The 19933-nt window shown below is 55.2% G+C and overlaps 14 protein-coding genes across 14 annotated transcripts; 11 read left to right on the plus strand and 3 right to left on the minus strand.

The window, feature by feature from the left end:
* Positions 1-119: 119 nt before the first annotated feature.
* On the plus strand, positions 120-888 carry PG985_011160 (uncharacterized protein; the record flags this gene model as incomplete). The annotated part of the gene is made up of 2 exons (XM_066830927.1): positions 120-208; positions 618-888. 2 exons carry the CDS (start codon positions 120-122, stop codon positions 886-888), a joined length of 360 nt encoding a protein of 119 aa, XP_066681609.1.
* Positions 889-1090: 202 nt separating this feature from the next.
* PG985_011161 (uncharacterized protein) lies at positions 1091-1632 on the plus strand (the record flags this gene model as incomplete). Its single annotated transcript, XM_066830928.1, has 3 exons — positions 1091-1382; positions 1445-1532; positions 1587-1632. 3 exons carry the CDS (start codon positions 1091-1093, stop codon positions 1630-1632), a joined length of 426 nt encoding a protein of 141 aa, XP_066681610.1.
* Positions 1633-2125: 493 nt separating this feature from the next.
* PG985_011162 (uncharacterized protein) lies at positions 2126-2404 on the plus strand (the record flags this gene model as incomplete). The annotated part of the gene is made up of 1 exon (XM_066830929.1): positions 2126-2404. One exon carries the CDS (start codon positions 2126-2128, stop codon positions 2402-2404), a length of 279 nt encoding a protein of 92 aa, XP_066681611.1.
* Positions 2405-2811: 407 nt separating this feature from the next.
* On the plus strand, positions 2812-3012 carry PG985_011163 (uncharacterized protein; the record flags this gene model as incomplete). The annotated part of the gene is made up of 1 exon (XM_066830930.1): positions 2812-3012. One exon carries the CDS (start codon positions 2812-2814, stop codon positions 3010-3012), a length of 201 nt encoding a protein of 66 aa, XP_066681612.1.
* Positions 3013-4225: 1213 nt separating this feature from the next.
* On the minus strand, positions 4226-4612 carry PG985_011164 (uncharacterized protein; the record flags this gene model as incomplete). Its single annotated transcript, XM_066830931.1, has 1 exon — positions 4226-4612. The coding sequence occupies one exon, from the start codon at positions 4610-4612 to the stop codon at positions 4226-4228; it is 387 nt and encodes a 128-aa protein (XP_066681613.1).
* Positions 4613-5379: 767 nt separating this feature from the next.
* On the plus strand, positions 5380-6089 carry PG985_011165 (uncharacterized protein; the record flags this gene model as incomplete). Its single annotated transcript, XM_066830932.1, has 2 exons — positions 5380-5686; positions 5854-6089. Coding segments are annotated over 2 exons (309 nt in total). The 3' UTR covers positions 5856-6089.
* Positions 6090-6821: 732 nt separating this feature from the next.
* PG985_011166 (uncharacterized protein) lies at positions 6822-7644 on the plus strand (the record flags this gene model as incomplete). Its single annotated transcript, XM_066830933.1, has 2 exons — positions 6822-7012; positions 7155-7644. The coding sequence occupies 2 exons, from the start codon at positions 6822-6824 to the stop codon at positions 7642-7644; spliced, it is 681 nt and encodes a 226-aa protein (XP_066681615.1).
* Positions 7645-7679: 35 nt separating this feature from the next.
* On the plus strand, positions 7680-8923 carry PG985_011167 (uncharacterized protein; the record flags this gene model as incomplete). The annotated part of the gene is made up of 3 exons (XM_066830934.1): positions 7680-7997; positions 8106-8262; positions 8388-8923. 3 exons carry the CDS (start codon positions 7680-7682, stop codon positions 8921-8923), a joined length of 1011 nt encoding a protein of 336 aa, XP_066681616.1.
* Positions 8924-9125: 202 nt separating this feature from the next.
* PG985_011168 (uncharacterized protein) lies at positions 9126-9332 on the plus strand (the record flags this gene model as incomplete). Its single annotated transcript, XM_066830935.1, has 1 exon — positions 9126-9332. The coding sequence occupies one exon, from the start codon at positions 9126-9128 to the stop codon at positions 9330-9332; it is 207 nt and encodes a 68-aa protein (XP_066681617.1).
* Positions 9333-10506: 1174 nt separating this feature from the next.
* PG985_011169 (uncharacterized protein) lies at positions 10507-11428 on the plus strand (the record flags this gene model as incomplete). The annotated part of the gene is made up of 4 exons (XM_066830936.1): positions 10507-10687; positions 10822-11049; positions 11099-11175; positions 11324-11428. The coding sequence occupies 4 exons, from the start codon at positions 10507-10509 to the stop codon at positions 11426-11428; spliced, it is 591 nt and encodes a 196-aa protein (XP_066681618.1).
* A 1511-nt stretch (positions 11429-12939) lies between these two features.
* PG985_011170 (uncharacterized protein) lies at positions 12940-14448 on the plus strand (the record flags this gene model as incomplete). Its single annotated transcript, XM_066830937.1, has 4 exons — positions 12940-13200; positions 13711-13742; positions 13792-13876; positions 13948-14448. The coding sequence occupies 4 exons, from the start codon at positions 12940-12942 to the stop codon at positions 14446-14448; spliced, it is 879 nt and encodes a 292-aa protein (XP_066681619.1).
* A 1380-nt stretch (positions 14449-15828) lies between these two features.
* On the minus strand, positions 15829-16562 carry PG985_011171 (uncharacterized protein; the record flags this gene model as incomplete). Its single annotated transcript, XM_066830938.1, has 2 exons — positions 15829-16237; positions 16438-16562. 2 exons carry the CDS (start codon positions 16560-16562, stop codon positions 15829-15831), a joined length of 534 nt encoding a protein of 177 aa, XP_066681620.1.
* A 223-nt stretch (positions 16563-16785) lies between these two features.
* PG985_011172 (uncharacterized protein) lies at positions 16786-17184 on the minus strand (the record flags this gene model as incomplete). Its single annotated transcript, XM_066830939.1, has 1 exon — positions 16786-17184. The coding sequence occupies one exon, from the start codon at positions 17182-17184 to the stop codon at positions 16786-16788; it is 399 nt and encodes a 132-aa protein (XP_066681621.1).
* A 2113-nt stretch (positions 17185-19297) lies between these two features.
* On the plus strand, positions 19298-19684 carry PG985_011173 (eukaryotic translation initiation factor 5A-1; the record flags this gene model as incomplete). Its single annotated transcript, XM_066830940.1, has 1 exon — positions 19298-19684. One exon carries the CDS (start codon positions 19298-19300, stop codon positions 19682-19684), a length of 387 nt encoding a protein of 128 aa, XP_066681622.1.
* Positions 19685-19933: the final 249 nt, after the last annotated feature.

Raw genomic sequence — 19933 nt, forward strand, 5'->3', positions numbered from 1 at the left:
CTAAACCAGGCTGGCGCCTCTAAGAACATGATTGCGTCGTCGCCACTCGTCGAAGAAAACGCCGCTGTGCAAACAGAACAGAGAATGAACGAAGGCACGATCTGTTAGCACTCTTCAACATGTGCATCAAGAACTACGTCGGATACTCCTGCGGACACCGCGATCCCATCTTTGGGCAGGAGGCCGAAATTGACGCCGGCTGTCATACGTTTCCGAAGAGGCACAGTTGTTGCAAAAGATCAAGGGTTCTGCCGCGAAAGAACAGGAGAGATTCACAGGCAGGATGCCAAATCTCGCCGCTGCAGAATACTGTCGATGGGGAAATCGGAGAAGCCAGGCATATTGTACGAGTACAATGTACTACCCATACACCAATTTACCTTGCACAGGAAGAGCAAGATCGGCGACTTGATCTACTAAACAGTCAGTCAGTCAGCCCATTGGGGGCGCTTATCGGCATGACACTGGCGGTCTAGAGGGAACAAACCTCTTCTCACGCTCGTTGACTTCCCCTCGGCCGGTTGCTTTTTGGAACACTCTGGAGCACAAGTAGAGCAAGCACGACAGCGAACAGCTCCTCGCACTATGGTGTGAGCTTCTACTCTCTGAGAGACAAGGCTATACCAGCTGGCCGGTACAGACACTCCTGCTGCAATACGTGCACGGCACGCCGGAGGTCCTCGACTCTTCTGGAAGACAATGAAGAAGGAAGCAGAAGCACACTCTCTGATCCACATCCCACGATATTTCCCTTCCTTTCTTTTCCAAACCAACGTCACACACCCCACCATACAGCTTAGCACCCGAGACATCACATACATTCCCACCATACCACCTCACCACCTCACCACCCCACCACTATACACCATGGCCCCGGCCAACATCTAGGCCCTGATGAAGGCCTTGGTCGGTCGAATGAGAGGGGAGGTGGCATGTGCGTTAGATGGAGCCGAGAGGCTTGCCACCGGCAAGTCTCGTAAAGATCGTCCGACCGGCCAAGAAGAAGCACATCATGTGAGTTATTCCTAACCATCCTTTCCTATATGAAAGGACTTTTCGACAGCGGGCTGACTAGGCTTCTAGGGCCAAGATGCGACAGCGCATCCACAAGGCAGCCGATATGAAGGATGGCGGCGAGGAAGGCACCGCCCAGGAGTATCTCTATAAGCACATGACGGTCAACGTCCTCGATGAGATACCCACAAGCCGGACCATGCCCCGCCGTTCCTACAGCAGAAGAACCGTTGTCGCGAAGAAGGCAAAGACGAAGGCCAAGGGGGATAATTTGCCCTCAAGCGCAATCGTTATGTCCCTTGGGACCCTGATATGCAGGAGGATGACCTTTGTGGCATGCTGGCCTACTTCGGTCCGACTATGGCCCAGTACAGGGAGATCACCAAGATCATGCATGACGGAGATGAGGAAAGACGTTGAACATGCCTAGCCCGCCGAGACTGCCACCAAGAAGGCCAAGAGGACCGTGGTACCAAGGAGGTGAAAAGCTGGCTGGAGAGAGTCGAAGAAGGGAGTCGGTAAGTAAGAGATTTCTCTTTTCTTGCAAAATTTGATTGAAGATGATCTGACAGTATCCTAGCTTACTATAACGGCGGCATACCCGTCTGGTCCGTCTGAGAGTGCGGTATCGGATTGATAACTACATCCTTTTCTCCTCTGGCACGTATACCGAGTACGGCGAGCTCTGGCAGATACCATAACGGCCACCACCATCTCTCTCTCTCTCTCTCCATTCCAAGCGCCACCACCGCCATGGCCCCCAAGAAGAACAACACCAAGAAGAAGAAAGCTCCCAAGTCCAAGACTCAGCCTCGCGCCAACCTGACTTGGATACGAGCTCTTCCCGTTTCGGCCCCAGAACCCGCACCGCGCGTTCTACCTCGCCATCCAGCTTACCTTCGCTCCCCCAACCTGGACAACGTCGAATGTCGCAAATGTGGCGAGAGTAAGCTCATCATGTACCCATTGTTGAATCCAGCTAACATTTGCTACTTCAGACGGCCACTTCTCACGCTACCGCCCCCCGGGTGGTAGTATGACCACATAGGCATGCCGCTTTCTGCCAGTGCAAGCCTTTCGAAGCGAACTGGAAGATTTTTACGTATGGAAAATGCGTATCAACCGATACTATCGTTGGTTCGAGGACCGTGGGCATTACAACCTCGTTCTCACCGCAGCAAGCGTTTCCTCCCGCAGCCATCCCGAGGAAGAAGGAGGAGAAGAGCAGGGAGTTGAAGAAGGACAGCGCGAGAAGCCCGGCTGCACCGCAGTCGGCATCTGGAGCTCATGCTTCCGGCGGCCAGGCCCAGGCCAGGCCCAACTATTCCAGGGCGGTGCCATCAACAGGGCATCATCCACCGCGACATCAAATGTGCTAACGTGCTGGTGATGGAGGACGGCGGGGTCCAGCTTTGAACCTCGCCTTCCTCCTCTCCCCCCTACCTCGTTTGGCTGGGCAGTAAGTCCCAACGGGGAGACTTGAGGCCGGCCTTTGAGCCCCATTGCCGAGGGCCTCATCAGCCATTATGAGTCCAGATCCGGCAGCTCTGTGCAGGATGAGGACGCCGAGATGCCGGAAGTTGCGGAGGAGGAAGGCCAGTGTGTTGAGAATACTGCCGCATCTCCTCCGGAGTAATCCATGAACGGACTGCCATAACTCCTGAGGAATATGCCAGATGAAAAGCAGAGGCTCCTCTGCCTGCTGATAACACCGCAGCAGTGGCGTCAGGTCTTCACCTCTCTGGGGACCGAGGCGCACGGGCCTACCACAAGGACATCTCCTCACACCTGGCCACGATGGCGTTCGTCAGATTCACCAAGCTTTCCCCCGAGGTCCGGGAAATGGTTTGGATTGAGGCTGTACAAAATGAGTCTGATGGACGCATCTTCTTCATCCATATGGAGAGTTTATGCGTCATGCCGACCAGAAACAACATCTCGTCCTTCCTCGGCGTTAACCCGGAATCCCAAGGGTCGCCCTGCAGCATTACCCCGTGAAGATTTCCATCTACAAGCTACCTCAGCAAATGAACAATTCCTGCCTGTGCTTAGAAGCACGGTGACGGCGCCTACAAGCGGGACCAGAACCGTCTCGGCGGCGAGCAGTGGGAGACTCAACGTGGCAACTACAATGGTCCGAATCAGAAGCCCGGTCCTATCCCGTGGACCAACCCCAACGGAGTGCCGCTGCGGCCACAAGAGCCCTGCCTGGAACCCCGTTCTTGGCTCACATGCGCAACGCCCACGACTTCAAGGGCGTGTCGACCGACGTCCATGCCAGCCACTATGAAAGGCATCAGCTCTCCCCGTTCCCGTCTGATTTGAGAATTCCTCGCAAGACCTAGACGGCCAGTAAGGCAGCCTGACCGAGTCCATGGACAACACCCCATTGCAGAAGGAGATCGATGGGCAATTCGGCACTTTGGAACATGCTTCGTCAAGATTCAGGCTGCCCCGGAGTTCAGGTCCAGCTAATAGGCTAGGTTCGGCGCCGTGGAGATTGACAGACAGTCGGGGAACAGTGACACTACTATGTGCCACGAGACACATGCTGCCCGGGCCCGAAGTTCTTTGATGGTGGCTTTGGTATTCCAAGCCTATGGTAAGTACTTTGATCCCTCCACCACTCATGATCGACGAAATTGCTAACGGTCGTTTTAGGTTGGAGTCACAGACACTGGTGACTATGGTCTTAGTTGGTACTGGAGAATGATAGATGATCAACAGTAAAGACAACTCAGACCATCAGGCGTCTTTTGTCACTGAAACCCGACAGAAGCATCTTGGATGCCTCTGTTCAACCTAAAAGAGCGAGTTGCATATGCGACGACTTCGAAGAAAACCAAAAAACCAAGAACAAACATTCGAGGAGGCATGATGAGTTTGACAACATCACGAGCGCAACTAGACACAAACAGGCTAAAAAGGTCGATGACATTGTTGCTAATGGTGGCTAATGAAGAGCCTTGATACAGGTAAGAATGATACCATACTGACTTTCCTGTAGACAGAATCACTAACATGTGCCCTATAGCTTCAGAATATGCACTTTGTTCCACTCAGGCAGCATGAAGGGTGATGGTTGCTTCATGCAGGTACTGCTAGAGGAGAGCCGACCGTACCTGAAGGGATGCAAGCCGCTATGACAGAAGCATACGTCTGGCAACTTCAGTGAGGTTTGGGTCAAGAGAACCGACTGCGTATCTGTCAGCTAGGCATCTGCGTCCCTTCCCAGCTGTGCCTCCAGCCCCAAACGTCCCCTTCCTACCTGCCCATCCCACAGGAGGGCGGGTGGGTGCTGGAGGCATGACTGGGGGACGTCTTTGGGAGGCTTTGACGTAAAGAGACCGGCAACTCGCTTGGTCAGGTCCCAGCTTTCCTGCCCAAGAGCGACCTCAAACGGGTCCAGAATTGCCCCAACCTTTTCACGGAGAAGTACAAAGACGCCGTGTACCAAGAATCTGTCAAGATGGATGGTTCGGCCGAAACCATCTACTTTGTCTGTCGTGACACACCCTGGTACAAGTCGCTTGCCGACATGCCTCAAGGCCGTCTCGGTGTCTGCACCCGCAAAACCGATCTCGAAGTTCACAGCCATCTTCGTCTGCCAGACGGGCGTTCAGGGGGCGATCGCGTCAACGCTTTCTACAAGGGAAAAGACAAGGGCAAGTAAGGGAAAGCAAGGTCTTTGACAGATATAAGATTCTAGCTAGATAAGACTAGGAAAATTCATCATTATTCATTTCACACAGTTCATTGCACCTCCTGGGTAAGAGGTTAAACTGCATCCACAGCGTGGTCACGGGCATATGGTCATTGAGCTCGAGTCACGCTCCCCTACTAACTGTTGAGGAAACTTTCCACCGGAAAGATTTCAAGGTGATCGGTCACGGCTTTGTCTGTGAGCTATCGGTCAACAGTATCGCTCGTCACTTTCGTCTAGTACGCTCGTCCCGGGTTTACAACAATCGCAGCAGAAGACTTGGTGAGTCTCATCCCTGATCAAACAAGCGCCGAGTTTTAACTAACATGTCTCTAGTCTGGCCGCCGTATCTTTGCGGAATCCGTGTGGAGCTGAAAGAAAGTCGCCAGCCGGTCATTAACGACCGTTACACCCGAGCCACCATTCGTCACGCTTCACAGGAGGGTCTTTCCGGGAGGCCGGCAGCCAACCATGACACTCCTCACCTTGGCCGTCAGCTCTATGGCTGCCAAATCCGCGGCATCAAGGAGCTCCTCCACCACCGAGGCATGCGGGAGGAAGCGCAAGGCTGATACCAAGCCTAGCCCCTCCGCTCCTGCCAAGCGCGCCCACGTCCGAACCGGCAACCCACTCTCCGAACAGGGGGGAGGACGTCGAGGATAATGGTGACATTGTTGCCTCCTCGCCCTGGGTTCACCCACGACCCGGACCCTGTCGATCATGTCTCTTCCACCAAGGCGACATTCAAGTCTTGGCCCGAGCGCCCTCTGAACGCCAATCGACTATACACTATCAAAGGGCCATACCATCAAGGCCTTCAACATGCTCGCACCGCGAGTGTGGCTTTGCCCGTTTGGGTCGGAGATGCCAAGAACCGACTGGGCGAGAAGCCTGTCTTCCGCACCAAGGACCAGAAGCATGATGCTGACCTACGTCGTGCTGTTGGCAGTTACAAACTCGCCTTCAAATGTGGGTTTGGGTCGGGGTTGGTTTGAGGAAATTCGCCGAAGAAAACACATAAACAAAGTGATCTACGAAGGAAATCGCCGAAGAAAAAAGAAAAACAAAGTATTTTACGACGGAAATCGCCGAAGAAAAGACAAAAACAAAGCCACCTAGGAGCCTATACGACGCAGAAAACGGCAACCGCTCTCACCAGCACAAGACACAACGAGATGCGAGCTTGACAGCAGGCATACAAGCCCCCAGCATGCTGCACGGAGATAAAAGCGATTCCCGAGATGCTGGAACTAGTGACCCCCGAGGTGGCCAGCCGATATCTGCAGGCTCGCATGGAGCACGAGGCCAACATCAACACGACTTCGTATTGCCACCAATGCTCCGAGTTCATTCCGGAGCCCTTTGCATCTGAGAGAGCCTTTGCAGAGAGACTGTACAATACAGCACCCAACAACACAAGGCACTCAACAATACAAGGGAAGGAGAAAAGAAGAGAAAGACTCTGATTCTCAATGGAGGGCGAGAACGACCGGAGAGAGACAGAACTCGAAGACATGTCTCGCCACCGGCGTTGACGATGACAAAGGGAGACATACCACCAGAACACCGATTTGGTGAAGAATACCAGAGTTAGTGCGAGAAGCAAACAGCAAGGCGGGCCTCACATTGAGTAGTAGATGGATCTCACCGAGATCCTGGCGGCTACAGTCGAGTACCCACGATGGCGATGAATACACACCATGCGTGGGGATGGAGAGTACTCGTCTTCGAGCGAGGGACTTGCGAAGTCGAACGGGCACCTCGCTTTTTCAGCCACCTGCCTCCGGAGCGTCTGAAGCTTCCGACCTATTTCAGAACTTCGGCCGCATTGGTGACATTGCCCCTCAGCTCCCGCAGCCTCCCCTCGAGATGATGAGCAACCCTGCGCGACCTTAGCACGGTCACGTTAACGCTCCGACTCCGTATCAGGCCCGGAGCTTGCCTTACCCTACCGACTACAATGCTCCCCCGGCTCACCACCACCGCCGCCGCCCGCAGCGTGGCAATTACAATGGTTTCCATCCTTTGCCGTGTCCCCTGAACGTGGTCCGTGCAGTGCAAGCGCCGCCGATGTGCTCCCAAGACATCCTAGAGACCAGCCATAATGGATCCCAGCACCGTTCTCAAGAAATGGGACCTCTCACTCGCCATCTCGTCCACGAAGGCTCGCCGCCGCCGCGAGGAGATGCTACGATACTGCGGCCAGGTCCCCGGATGGGAGGGCAAAATCAAGAGGCTCGTCCGGGCCGAGCATCATGTCTGCCGCTTCCTGTTGAAACTCCACCACCGAGGCAGGTTCCTTGAAGCACATAGGCAGTGTGCACAAGTTCATGGCGGTCGGCCCCTTGATGAAAGCACTTTCTTCACAAAAGCAGCTAGCACCGCTTGTTGCAGACCAGCACCAGCAGCAGGGCTTCTCTTCGAGTCTCGCATGAAGAGCCGAGGCAGAGCGCGCCGAGGCCGAGGCACAGGCCGAGCAGGAACGTGTTGCCGCCGAGCGACGAGCCGAGTGGGAGCGAAGCGAAGAGGAGCGCCGCGAGGCCGCAGCAAGCCAGGCCACAGCCGCCAAGGAGAAGGCCGAGGCCGAAGAACGCCGCCGCGCTGAACGACGCGAGGCCGCCGACGAGGCCATGGCCTGGGAGGAAGGGGCTCGGCTTGAGCGCGCGGAGCAGGAGGCCCGCTGGACCGTTTTCAAGGCTGTCACGGATGTCGACAAGCGTAGCGCCTGCCTCCATTCCCAGTACGACGGTTGCCCCCTCTCACACATCAACCACCACCGGCATCCCCCCTTTCGCAGACGGCGACAAGAGCCAACGGCCAGAATAGAGAGAGTTTTGGTTTGGATGCGAATGATAAAGATACGACGGGGCATGTGCCGGGCCAGCAACCTGCTGCCCATCAACCAAGATGAGCACCGTATCTATTGATTGAGTGGCTATGCTTGCTTGCTTTGTCTTCGGGCATGGCACCGCGCAGCATGAGCGAGATCGAGGGGAGAGACGACACGGTGCAACGCCTCCAAGGCACAGTTGATGATTCGGGCGAAGGCGGCGCGCAGAACAACAACTGTGCCTTGGAGGCGTTGCACCGTGGGGCATTGGGTGTGGGAGGGCTGCGGGCCTTGGTCAGCGAGGTCGAGCATGCGCGCCAAGTTTACTCCCGACTCGAGACGAATGAGAAACCGGGGGCGGGGAGGAAGCCCTGGGTCAATTTCCTCGCTCACCTGCGTAAGCATCACGGCTTTCGCGGCAAGTCAGATTTCATCAAGAAGGCGGGCGGTGTAAGTTTACCTAATCTATCCCCATTCCTTTCTTCCCTACCAGATATAAGCGTCGTTTCATATTATCCTGGCTTTACTTACTAACCTGTTCTCTTCCCTATCTTCTAGGTCCAACTCGATGAGAACAACCGGGTCATCACACCCAACAACGCAGACGACCAACCCGAGGAGTTCTTCGGGGGCATCGAGGCTCCCGATCCCAGCCCCAAAGGCCCCGAGAACAAGAAGGACGACGAGGACGATGGCCCGTCGGGTGCTGCCGATGGTTTGATTGAGGCGTCTGCTTGAGCGTTATGGGAGAGAAAACGTGTGCCCTGAACAGGCAGAGTTGAAAGAGCAAATGTGTGCCCTGCTCCGAGGCCGGTGGGCCGCTCGACTGGCGACGACCAGCCAGAAACGCGAAAGGGACCTGGAAGAAGCACTGGGACGTTCGCCAAAGGACGTGGCGGGCCCGGGGCGCAGGTCGAGTTTCCTCCCGACTCGAGACGAATGAGAAACGCAAAAGGGTGCCTGGAGGAAGTACGGGGGCGTTCGCCAAAGGTGGTGGCCCTCCCTACCAGGGAGGGCCGAGTGTCGAGCATGCACGCCAAGTTTCCTCCCGACTTGAGACGGGGAAGGAGGGTGGAAAGAGCCTGGAGGAAGCACTAGGGCGGTTCACCAAAGGTGGTGGCCGCTCGACCGGCGGCGACCAACCAGTCTCGCCAAGGGTGGTGGCCCGCTCCACTGGCGACGACCAACGACCAACCAGTCTCGCCCAGAGTGGTGGCCTGGTCTATCGGCGACGACCAACCAGTCAGGGGAAGGCGTCGCAGGCCACGCTGAACATACTCGAGATCAGCCACAAGGGGCTTTTGAGCTCACCCGACCAGTTGCATGGAGTGCCAACATACTCCTTGAGAGACAGGCGCAACTACTGGACCAGCTGAAGGTGGAAGGGGGAGGGCCTACAACGTGTGGCAGGTATCACCGCGTTCTGGCACGAAATTCGACTTGCAGGCGATGCGAGGGGTGGCAAGACGACCCTCCCCGACAACTCCGACGGCCTCACGGACTTTGAGGCGGTGAGGGACGTGTACGGCTCACAGATCGACTTCCCTCCGCCTGAGCCGGCCGAGTCCGTCAGCTACCATGGATGGTACACCGGGCCCAGACAAGCCGCTGTCGGCCCTGGAGATCCGGCCTGACGAGGGCATGGGCCAAGGCAAGCCCGAGGGTGGCCGCCAAGGACACGCCCCTGGGACCGGTCGGCCAAATTTCGAGGTGTACGGGGGCATACTTCACCCGAAGGAATACGCCTTCGTCATAATGCACGGCACCTCCCTGGGCCATGCTTAGGCTCGATCGTTTTTGATATGCGGGACCGGCCGGCTAGGCATCTCACCGGTGAGATTGCGCCGCGATCTGCAATACGCCATTGGTAGGACAAGCGCCATCACGACCTCTGGAAAAGACTTCGCTCGAGCAATCAAACCAATAATGCGGGCGAAGAAGAGACGAAAAGAAAGAAAGAGGCCTCTGTCCGAAGCACAACTATGCACATAGCTTTGGCACGGCCTTGGGATCAAGTGGTCGAATTGGAGCCACACGGGGATGACGGTCTCCTGGTCATAGGTTGGACCCAAGACACAGCTACTTACGACTGAATCCTTAAGAAATACAGCTAGTACCAGTCGGAGACTTCAGCACCACTCGCTTTGCGGCGTTTTCGATTGGGATCGTCGCGAGGATGGTACGTGAACACCGCAGATACTGCCGCGCCGTCTTCGCCCCAAGAAAGCCTCGCCGACGGAGCTTGAACCCGGTACGACAGCCAGCTCCAGTGGGACTAGGACCACCACATGCTGCGTGAGGCAGTATAGCTTCGACCGTCGTTCTATCTTAGATCTTCGCGGGTTACCCGCAAGGGTTAGTCCCTGGGGCTTATGTCTCTCGGAGTCGGTATACGACGCCAAATGGGTCGATGCCAGCGTCCTAGTAAGTATCGCCCATTATCCCACTCAAGTCACATTGCTAATCCATCCCCCTTTGGCAGTCCGGCTCGTGAAGATGAGTTCGTTGTGAGTGCTGAAGCTTGGGTGGTGCAGCCGACACCTTCTCGCATGTCGCGTCGCTCAGCTCAACACCCCCTACCACAGTCGCCGACAGCATGAGCAGTCGTCCGCGGAGCAGCCATCCAATGAGCAGCCATCCGCCCATGATCCCGAGGTCAACCGAGCAGATGCCATGAGCATCAGCGGCGTCAGTTCAACCGCCGGGAGGGGCGTCAGCAGCACGAGATCCGGGAGCACGACGTCAACGTCTCCAACTTCATCTGCTACCAGCGGCGCTGCATGTGCTTTGGCTATGGTGCCAATGCCTTTGCATTAGCCGAGTATGCCTGCTTTCTGGTACACCTACCGAGTATGACGACGAGCCTAGGCTCAACAGGTTATGCCCAATAACGAATCCGGGATTGAGCTCAACGCTCGGAATCGGCTGCATAAGGACGCAAACGCAATTCACCGCCAAGATGCTGCTTCCGTCGAGACGTTGTGATCGACGACAAGATGGTCACATTACGGGCCCCGGTGTTTCTGCCTCTTTGAAGGTTGCTCAGCAGATCCAAAAGATGATTTCGAAAGAGTTGTTACAACATTATGATATGTACAGCCTCGGCAACGCAACGGAGGCTTTGATGAGTCTCACGGCCAGTCCGTCAAGCTCTTTGGGGATCCCACACCGTGGGATCCTGAGCGGAACCGGCATCTGGACAACATGATCATCGCCGAGAAGAAGTAAGCAAAAATTGTATGTTTTAGGTATACTCATCTGACATTCTTTTCAGTGCGCCAGGCCGTAGCCGCCAAGGAGAAGGCCCAGGCCGAAGATCGCCGCCGCGAGGCTACCGCTCGTGAGGTCGCCGGCGAGGCCCTGGCCCGAGATGAAGGGACTCGGCTTGAGCCGGAGCAGCAGGAGGTCCGTTGGGCTATTCTTTACCTTGGTTTCACAGCCACTTGCGGAGATTGCGCCTTCTTCAAACTCGGAGCCCGAAACGAGACACTCGAGAGCAGCAGTACGTACCCAACCTCTTTGGCAATCATCCTTTGCTCACCGCTGTGCAGCCATGCCTCGCTACTTCTATGGACGAGGTGTATATGCTGGTTTTCCTGGTACCTGGCTCACTGCCGAGTTCCGTATGGTGGGCTGCCTCACGCCGAGTGGCCTGCCGTACATCTCCAGCTGGCCCTAGCTGCCAGAAATTTCAGGATGAGCTGAACCGCATCAACCATCCCCAGGCCTGTAACAGCGCCGACGATTCCACCTAAGCTCGCTTCGTTCCCTTCAAGGGCCTCGTCGTCTCTACCGCCTCTGACGCCGAGGGAGAACTCGAGGAGGATGACCCTAGCTTGACCCGCGCTCTGACCACCGACCAGAGGCAGAGGAAGAGATAATAATGTAAGCAGTAACGATCAGCCAATGCCCCAACCAGCCCAACAGCAAGATCTGCAGTGCCGTCGTCCAGAACGAGAAGCGGCACATCCAATCCCACTTGGGCAGGCACGTGGAAGGCTCGGTAAGCAAGCAAAGCAGTCGTCGGCGTTATACTTATATCACCACCACCACACATATCTGCTACCATGTCCTTGGAGTTAGCAATGCAACTGCCGTGATAGTTACGCCTTGTTATAACTTCCTTCGGCGAGTAAGTTCACAATACTAAAGACACTTTGGCGAAACACAATTGAACTAACAAAGAAGCAGCAACAAACCGAATTTGATCTTCGCCGGACGATTAGAAAACTCCTTCCTTCTCCACCAATTCCCATCAGTTCTTTTCTCCATCGCCGACTTCTTCCAAGGCATGAAGGCGTTTGAACCCCTTTGTCATTAAACCCTCGCGTTACCTCGCCGACTTATACAGTCGCGATATGTGGCCCGCCTTTAAAGTCAACTGTGACGGCGACATTGAGCGCTTCCAGTGTTTTATGCTGGCCGTCCGGGGAGGAAGCGAAGGTTGACGAGGAGAAATTCAAGAACGAAGGGGTTGGTAAGTCTCCAATCCAGGTACCTTGCGTTGCCGTTGTCTAACGTTGTCTCAAAAAGCCTCAGTAGGGTTGCAAATTGCTTATTGAGGTAGCATCCGCGAATGAATCAGAGAAAACGAAGATGAAGTGGCAGAATGGGCCGCATTTGATCAGCTGCGGCGGCTTGGATCCGTATGGAAAGATCGACTAAGTTCGCCTTTCCCGCCCGAATGATCCGCTTCTACCGCGACTCGCAGAGGAGAAAGCACATATTCATTGAAGCTCTGGAAGCGCCAGACATAGCACGAGCCATCTTCTTGGAACCGGGCTCACTACCAATTCAGCCCCCGGGGACAATTCATCCACCATATTCCATTACGTATGTCTCTTGTACAGGCACTATGCACATTGATGCCAGGAGACTCTTCATCAGCATCAAGCAAGCCATAGTCGAGATGGGCCATCCCAAGAACAGCTGCACGGGCCCAGTAGGGAGGGTTAACTCAATACACTTTCCACCGTAATTAACGGTATCTACCCCTTTCGTCGACACAAACATGTCCAGCACCCGGTACATGTCTTGCAGCCGGTCCAAGTCGGACCGCAGCCGCAAAGTCCCCTGGGACGCGGACATGCATGAACAAATCCTCGTTGGCGTGATCAAATACTTCAATCCGAGTATCGATCAGTACAGGGGCATAACGGAGATTATGGAAAGAAGGGGCCATGATCACCCAGCGGATTGTCTGAGATTATGGAAAGAAGGGGCCATGATTACACAGCGGATTATCTGAGGCCCCTAAGGAACACTGTGCGAAAGAAGGGAAGCCAGCCCCAGCCTACGACCTATGGGAGGCTTTGGCGTCTCTCTTCTTCCGAGGCTGAAGGTTGAGCACCGTGGTCTGATGTTGAACTGAATCCGCGATTACCAGCATGAGATGAGAAAGCGTGACTACGAGTTCGAGCTACGTCTCATTGACTGGAACTATACAAAGTGCGCTCTCGAGAGGATCACCAAGGACCTCTCTGACTGCCTGGACGCTCGTGCCCAGCGAGCCGAGATCATCCCTGCCGACAACTTGTGGAACACTTTGGAGCACAAGTATAGCAAGAATGATAGTGATTGGCAGCGAACAGCAGGGCCATACAGATTCTGTTCGGGCTATTGGAGTACTGGGACCCCATCCTGTTCTTTGACGGTGTGTTGCTTAGAGCTGGAAGTGTATATAATGAATGAATGAATCGTTGAAACAACAATCGGCTTCTATGTGCCTGTTACGCTAATTGTGACTTTTGGTCCTGGGATGACCTTAAACTCAGCCACGGATCAGTCACTTCCTCTTCTTTTTTCTCCATTCATACCAAAGCTACCCCGCAGAAACGAAAGACTCACAAAAAACACTTTACCTCAAAAACAAATCAACTCAAAAACAGGGTATCATGCTCGATACCTTCGAAACTCCCAAAAACATATCCTAACAACCAAACATCACTCCCATGGATCGACAAAGTCTGGATCGGTAACCAGCCTGCCTTTCTACATGCCAACTTTAACTATGGTAAGTCACAGAAGGACAATCCTCAAAACAAATCCTCCTATGAGGTAAGTATCCTCATACCAAACAACGACGTCGATCAATGCTAATGGTATATGTAGGAGGCCAAAGTCACGATTGCCAACAGATTGACTTAGTGACTCAGCACCACAGTGCTGCAAGCTTGCAAGCGCATGCACCATTCGGTGCGTGGACTGCCCCCAGAAGGTTCCCAACTCCCATGCTTTGATCCAGCATTACCGTGCCCATCCCGTCACTCACCACGGCCTGCGTACCGAGGCTGAGATCTTCGCCCGTTATCCTCGCAGCCTTCAGCTTGGTAAGTTCTATCATGGGATTTGATTATGAGCTACGGATGATGTGAGCTGATCAATGGCTATAAAGCTTCAGTCCGACAAGGTCAAGCGCGCCCAGGAAGACATTCCGCTATGTCGCAGAGAAGGTTGGCAAATACCGCCAAAGCTCGCAGGCGAAGAGAACATAGGAGTTCCTTCGCGAGGGGGCGTATCGGCTGGGCGGCAACAACTGGCCCAAGGAAACCGTGGGCAAGTATCTCGGTTCAGAGCAGACCGGACCGGGCACGCAAGAGGCTTGGCGCATGGAGCCGCCTGCACCGCAGGTGGCTCAACCGTCTATGCAGATGCAGGAGTCTTCGCCTGGTGGGCCCCGCTCACCAGTGCATATGGCATACTGGTCGATAGCGCTTTGCGTGCTGCTCGAAACTCGGCAAGTGACGAGAGTCAGGAGATTTTGGCGGTAACCTCCACAGTCGCGCGCCAAAGGGCGACTGACGATGCGCGCAAAATGCAAGAACTGGTGGAAGAGGACTGTGCGAAGGAAGGAAAGCCAGTCAGCTCGTCGAAGAACGCCGAAGAACGCCGAAGAAAATGAAAGAAACAGAGCGAATTAGGAAGCGACAAGAGCTCAATGGTAAGAACTCCGATCTTGAACGTCCTTTTCATGCTATTAACGCATCTTATAGTCAGAGGAAGGCGGCACTTCGCCGTGCGGTCCGAGGTTACTTAAGTCAGGGCACTGACGCCTAGGTGGCGGCAGATCACGCCTTTGTTGGAGCATAGGGGGACTTGGGGATGGAGAAGTCGTACTCTTTCCTTCGTCCCGCACCGCCCCGACGTTGAGGAGAAAGGAGAAGATACCAGCAAGGAGGAGAAAAGGGAAGAAAAGAAGGAAGAGCCCACGAAGGACGGGCACGGCGGGGGATCTTGATCTCTCGGCGTCGGCCGCGTACGCCGAGCTTCCCCGTGAGGCCCCCTCCGGCAGCCAACGGGGCCCAGAGTCGTGTGCCTTCTGACAGAATCGACTTGTTTCAGAGCTTTGGCCGCATTGGTGATGTCGCCCCCCAGCTCCCGCCCCCCAGCTCCCACAGCCTCCTCTCGAGATGATGAGCAACCCCGCGCAACCATGAGACCTGCCAGGAGGCGTGATCAACACCTCGGAGGATCGATACGACCGCCGATCCATTGCCGGGTCGGCTATGGGCGGCCTGGCCAACCCTTTTGAGCTGGAACGACACACTTCGGTCTATGCGCCCATGTCGATGAACACCAGGGAGCCATCTATTTACGTATCGGATGACTCGTAGTACGCCGCAGTAGCATCCAAGATAGCAATAGACGTTCCAGACCTGGCTTCGATAAACAATGGCGACCAGACCGTTCGCTTACAGCACAACGGGCACATGCCCTCCGATGGCAGCCAGACCTACGGCAACGACAGCGAGTCCGAGTCCATGATGCAGGACATGACGAGAAGAGCCGACATCGAAGGATAAAAAAGCGACGTCGCTATGAAAGCTTGGCCGCGGCTTCAAGAGCCGTGAAAACATGGGCATTCGCTCAGACAAAGGCGGGGTCCCCCGGCATTGATGGACCTGCAGATGCCCTCGTACGCGGGGTGGCGCCTACAAGCGCGACCAGAACCGGCTGGCCGGCGGCGAATGGGCGGCACTGGTATTTGGAATACCGATCGCAGCAAGGAGCCGCCTTCACGGCTAGGCGAGGTCCTCCCATCGCCCACGTCAGCTCTGCCACCCGGCATGGGCAGCGGAGGCTTGTTTGGAGGTAATGACAGCTTTCTTGGACAGACTTCGCCAGGTCCAAGGGATGCTGTTGCACGCACAAGAGCCCGTCCTGGAACCCGTTCAGGGGGCGCGTTGCCGACTCCGGCGTCTTTAAGGGCGCGCCGTCTGTTAATGGTTGGGTAAGTCACAAGTACAATGGCAGACAAGCGTGTTCCCATCAGGGCTTTTCTTTACTGCGGAAAGGCTCGACTGTCTCTAGTATTGTTCCGGTTACTGATGCCTTCTTCTTTCTTTCCAGTACGGTCGTCCTCCTCGAAGCTGTCATTCGGCCCATCTTCCGCGGCGTCGTAGTAGCGACCACCGGCAACGTCGATCGGGACCGAAAGGACTGGTCCGACGCCGGTATCCAACGCTACATGCGCCGCCGAGCCTTCATGAGAGCTCAAAATGAGCAATTCGAGTCTCGGATGAGAGCAGAGGCGCGCGCCGAGGCCGAGGCGCAGGCCGAGCAGGAACGTATTGCCGCCCAGCGCCGAGCCGAGCGGGAACGAAGCGAAGAGGAGCGCCGCGAGGCCGCGAGGCCGCAGCACGCCAGGCCGCAGCCGCCAAAGAGAAGGCCAAGGCCGTAGAAAGGAAACGCTCCAGGTAAGTTATAGCAAGAACGTTTTAACTTCCTTCTCAAAGAATAAGGCAGAACTAACTTGGGTCGTACGTACTTAGTCTTCAAGAGTAAAAACATTCTTACTACGACCTATCGCAAACCATACCATCCATCACCAGGTATTTACAAAAACAGAAAGCTGCATTCGTTTTTCCCGACGTCTTTGGCCCTCTGGCACCGGCAGAGGGTCAGCAGAAGAAAGAGGAAGGGGAGGATAACGGCGACGATGAGGAGGGTGTTGTCTATTTCAATACCCACGTAGCTGTGGACGGACTCCTGATCAAGTACGGCGGTGGTTTCCATCGTCGCCATCTGCAGCCAACGGCGACATTGCGCCCTGGGCCAGCGTCATGGAGGCCCGCGCGATGGCAGGCGATGTAACGGACGAGATGAGGCGATTGATTGGTAGCCTAAGTGAACACCTGACCCTGGTTGGAAACCGGGTGGGGGCAATGGGGCCGAGACGTGCTGGTCAGCGACTCTCTGGCGGAAACGGCATCTTGGAGCAGGAGAGCAACTCCCTGGATTAAGGACGAGGAAACTTTGCATCGAGCTGCAATGTTCGAGGAAGATATATGGCCGCCTCTTCTTGGTTGCGGCCGGATCCAGCCATGCTTGCGGCACCCGCAACAACGTTTCGTACAAGGTCGACGCAGAGGAGGCCGGAGAGAGTGCTTGGTCTAACGTCGGTGGGGGCGTGTGGTTGGACATGTTGGCAGCCGGGGAGGCCCAGGCCGAAGAACGCCGCCGCGCTGAACGACGCGAGGCTGCCGCCCGCGAGGCCGCCGACGAGGCGATGGCCAGTGAGGAGGGGGCTCGGCTTGAGCGAGCGCAGCAGGAGATGGGCCTTGTTCAAGGCCGTCACGGATGTGGGGTGGGTTGGACGTTCCAACCCCTTTCGGCGACCTACACCGACCACAACCATGTCCAACTATAAGCCCAAGGTTGAGCGCAGCCGTAAAGTCCCTTGGGATGCTGACATGCACTCGTCCCCTGGGACGCCGAGATGCACTTTGGTCGCGCATACAAGGCCGCCAGCAAGAACGACGGCAAGCTGGTGGCTGTCAAGATTGGCCTTTCCGAGCATATCCGATCATGGAAGAGGCACTCAAGATCAGTCACATGGGTATGGCAGCCTGGGAGAGGAGCTTCAGGGATCTTTGAGCTTCGATGATGGTGGGGAAGATGGAATCTCCATGCGCAACAAACCAACTTTCACGTCAACTTTCCCTCCCGAGACATACCTCGGAGGAGACGAGGAAGAGAGAGCTCTATTTGAAGAGTGAATTGAGCCTATCATTCACAAGAGCAACAGCAGCAGAGCCTGCCCCCTCCCAGATATCACCCACTCCCGGCACCCCCCTTTGCCAACGACCAGGGGTTTGATGATGACGGTGATGATGACCACGCCATGTATATCGGGGGAGACGAAGAGGAAAGAGCACTCTTCGAAGAAAAAAGACCACTCTTCGAAGAAAAAAGACCACTCTTCGAAGAAAAAAGACCACTCTTCGACGAGGAAGCATTCTTCGAGGGATTCATTGAACCTATTATCCACAAGAGCAGCAACAGCAGAGCGTGTCCCCTCTCAGCTCCCAACCACTGCCGACATCCTCCCTGGCCACCGGCCAGGGCTCATGGTGGTGAAGATGAACTCTCCATGTACCTCGGCGGAAACGAGGAAGAGAAAGCACTCTTCGGAGAGTGTATTGAGCCCACCGCCAATGTATCCATCCCCAAAGCCACCAGTCACGTGGCTCTGCCCCCCATACGACCGACTCAACGGAGGTGGTGGCAGAGAAGGATCCAACTTTGCACCACCTGTACCAGCAACAGGAGCAGCAAGCCAAGTATGGCAGCTATGGCTGGCTGGACCACAGTGCGGATGCAAGCATGAATCGCTGTTCCGAATTAAGACGCTAAGGCAGCGTCAAAAGGGCGCTAGTGGCCAGCCTGTGAACATGGCCAACAACCCCGCGTTGGTGGATCAAGCTCAGAGAGCCATGGAGAAAGGCCGGTGAGCTTTGTCAAATGGTGTGCCAAGACGGCCAATGTCCAATGGGAAGTTGCAGGATCCGGCGAAAACGGGGTCGACACGGGAGATCCTAACCGAGGCGAACTTGAGCTATACTGGCACCACCATGCATTGCCCAACCTTGAGGCAGCAAACAACCAGCTCATCAGCGACTTCGGTGCTGCTGGTCAGCAGCCTGAACTCAGAGGCTGCATCTATCTCAAAGCGTCGAACGAGCAGTTCCTGATGAGCTACGAGATCTCCAACCTGGAAGAGGACTGTGCAAAGGAAGGGAAGCCAGTCCCAGCCTACAGTTTTGATGCTGAATAGCACGCAAGGTATGCACGACATGGTCATCTTTTTACATCCTCCACACACCTTCTCTTTCTTCTGTGCAGCACTGACAATGTTCCAGACCCCTGCAGGTGGATTTAAGCCGAGATACGCCATAATGGCCGCTATCACAATGCGCCTGCCCTCAAGGGACTGCTTCTTGCAAGCCTCATGGTCACACATGGTAGGGACCTGCGGGGTTGGCCATGGAAGAGTTTTGACAACATCGAGTTTTTCCTTTACCAGGAAGCTTGAGGCTCTTTCTTCTGGTCCAAAGCTCGGCAGTTTTCATTCCTCTGTCGCTTGCCGTTCTTCATCATGTCTGGCTCCCAAGACGTCATCCCGCCCAACCCAATGGCGACATGCTTGAACAAGGCATGGACAACCTGAAGCTTGAGGGGGTCTCGGCCCAGATGGTCGGCGCGAAGGCAAAGAGATCAAGCGTCCGAGGCAAGCACTACAGCTTCTTCTGCTCCGCTTGGCATGTCAGTTCCCTCTAACAACGATTCACACGATGTCTTTATGGGCAATGCGCCTGGTACTGGTTCTGGTAATGGAGGCAGGCGTTTTGAATCACAGGTCATGTTGAGAATGTAATAGTATCAAAACAAGCATGTTGGGAACGAGGACATGGCGGAAAGCGGAACACACTCCAGACTAACAAGTTTCAAGACCACGACGTCTTTATCTGATGATCACAAGATTAGCGATTGGACTTCCTAGGCCCAAGCCCAAGCCCAATGCCAAGGTCCATCCTGTCGCCATTGATATCTTCACTGGCAAGAAGCTCGAAGATCTCTGCCCCTCCACCCACAACATGGATATCCCCAAGAGATTTCTCTTTGGCATTGCCGATGACAGATGTATAGTCTGCCGACTCGATGGGGTACCAAAGCACATTGTCCAACAATGGGGAGATGAGGCCAAGAAGTTCCTGGGCTACCGCAACGGTCGCGAATTCGAGCTCTTTGGAGAATGGGGCGATCCCCAGAAGTTTATGCACATGGACATGGACACGATTAAGGCTGGCCCAGTACCGCGTGGCCTGACACTGAGAGTTATGGTAGGAATCGCCTAGATTCTACAGGCCGTTTACACTGTGGTGAAGCTGGCGAGAGTTTAGACTTTGTTGGCGTTGTGTGGCGTGCTGGCCTATTTCGACCCGACTATGGCCCAGTACGATGACCTTCGCAAAGTTTTGAAGGAGATGGAGCATGCCTACAAGCCCAGATTACGGAGATCCGTCGCATCATGCAGGATATGGGCCATGATTACACAGCGGATTGATGGGGTTGGTGGTAAGTTAGCCCCCGTTGTTTCCAAGGTG

This window comes from Apiospora marii, assembly GCF_038362585.1.
Source record: "Apiospora marii strain CBS 49790 chromosome Unknown utg000007l_segment0_segment0, whole genome shotgun sequence".
NCBI lineage: Eukaryota > Fungi > Ascomycota > Sordariomycetes > Amphisphaeriales > Apiosporaceae > Apiospora > Apiospora marii.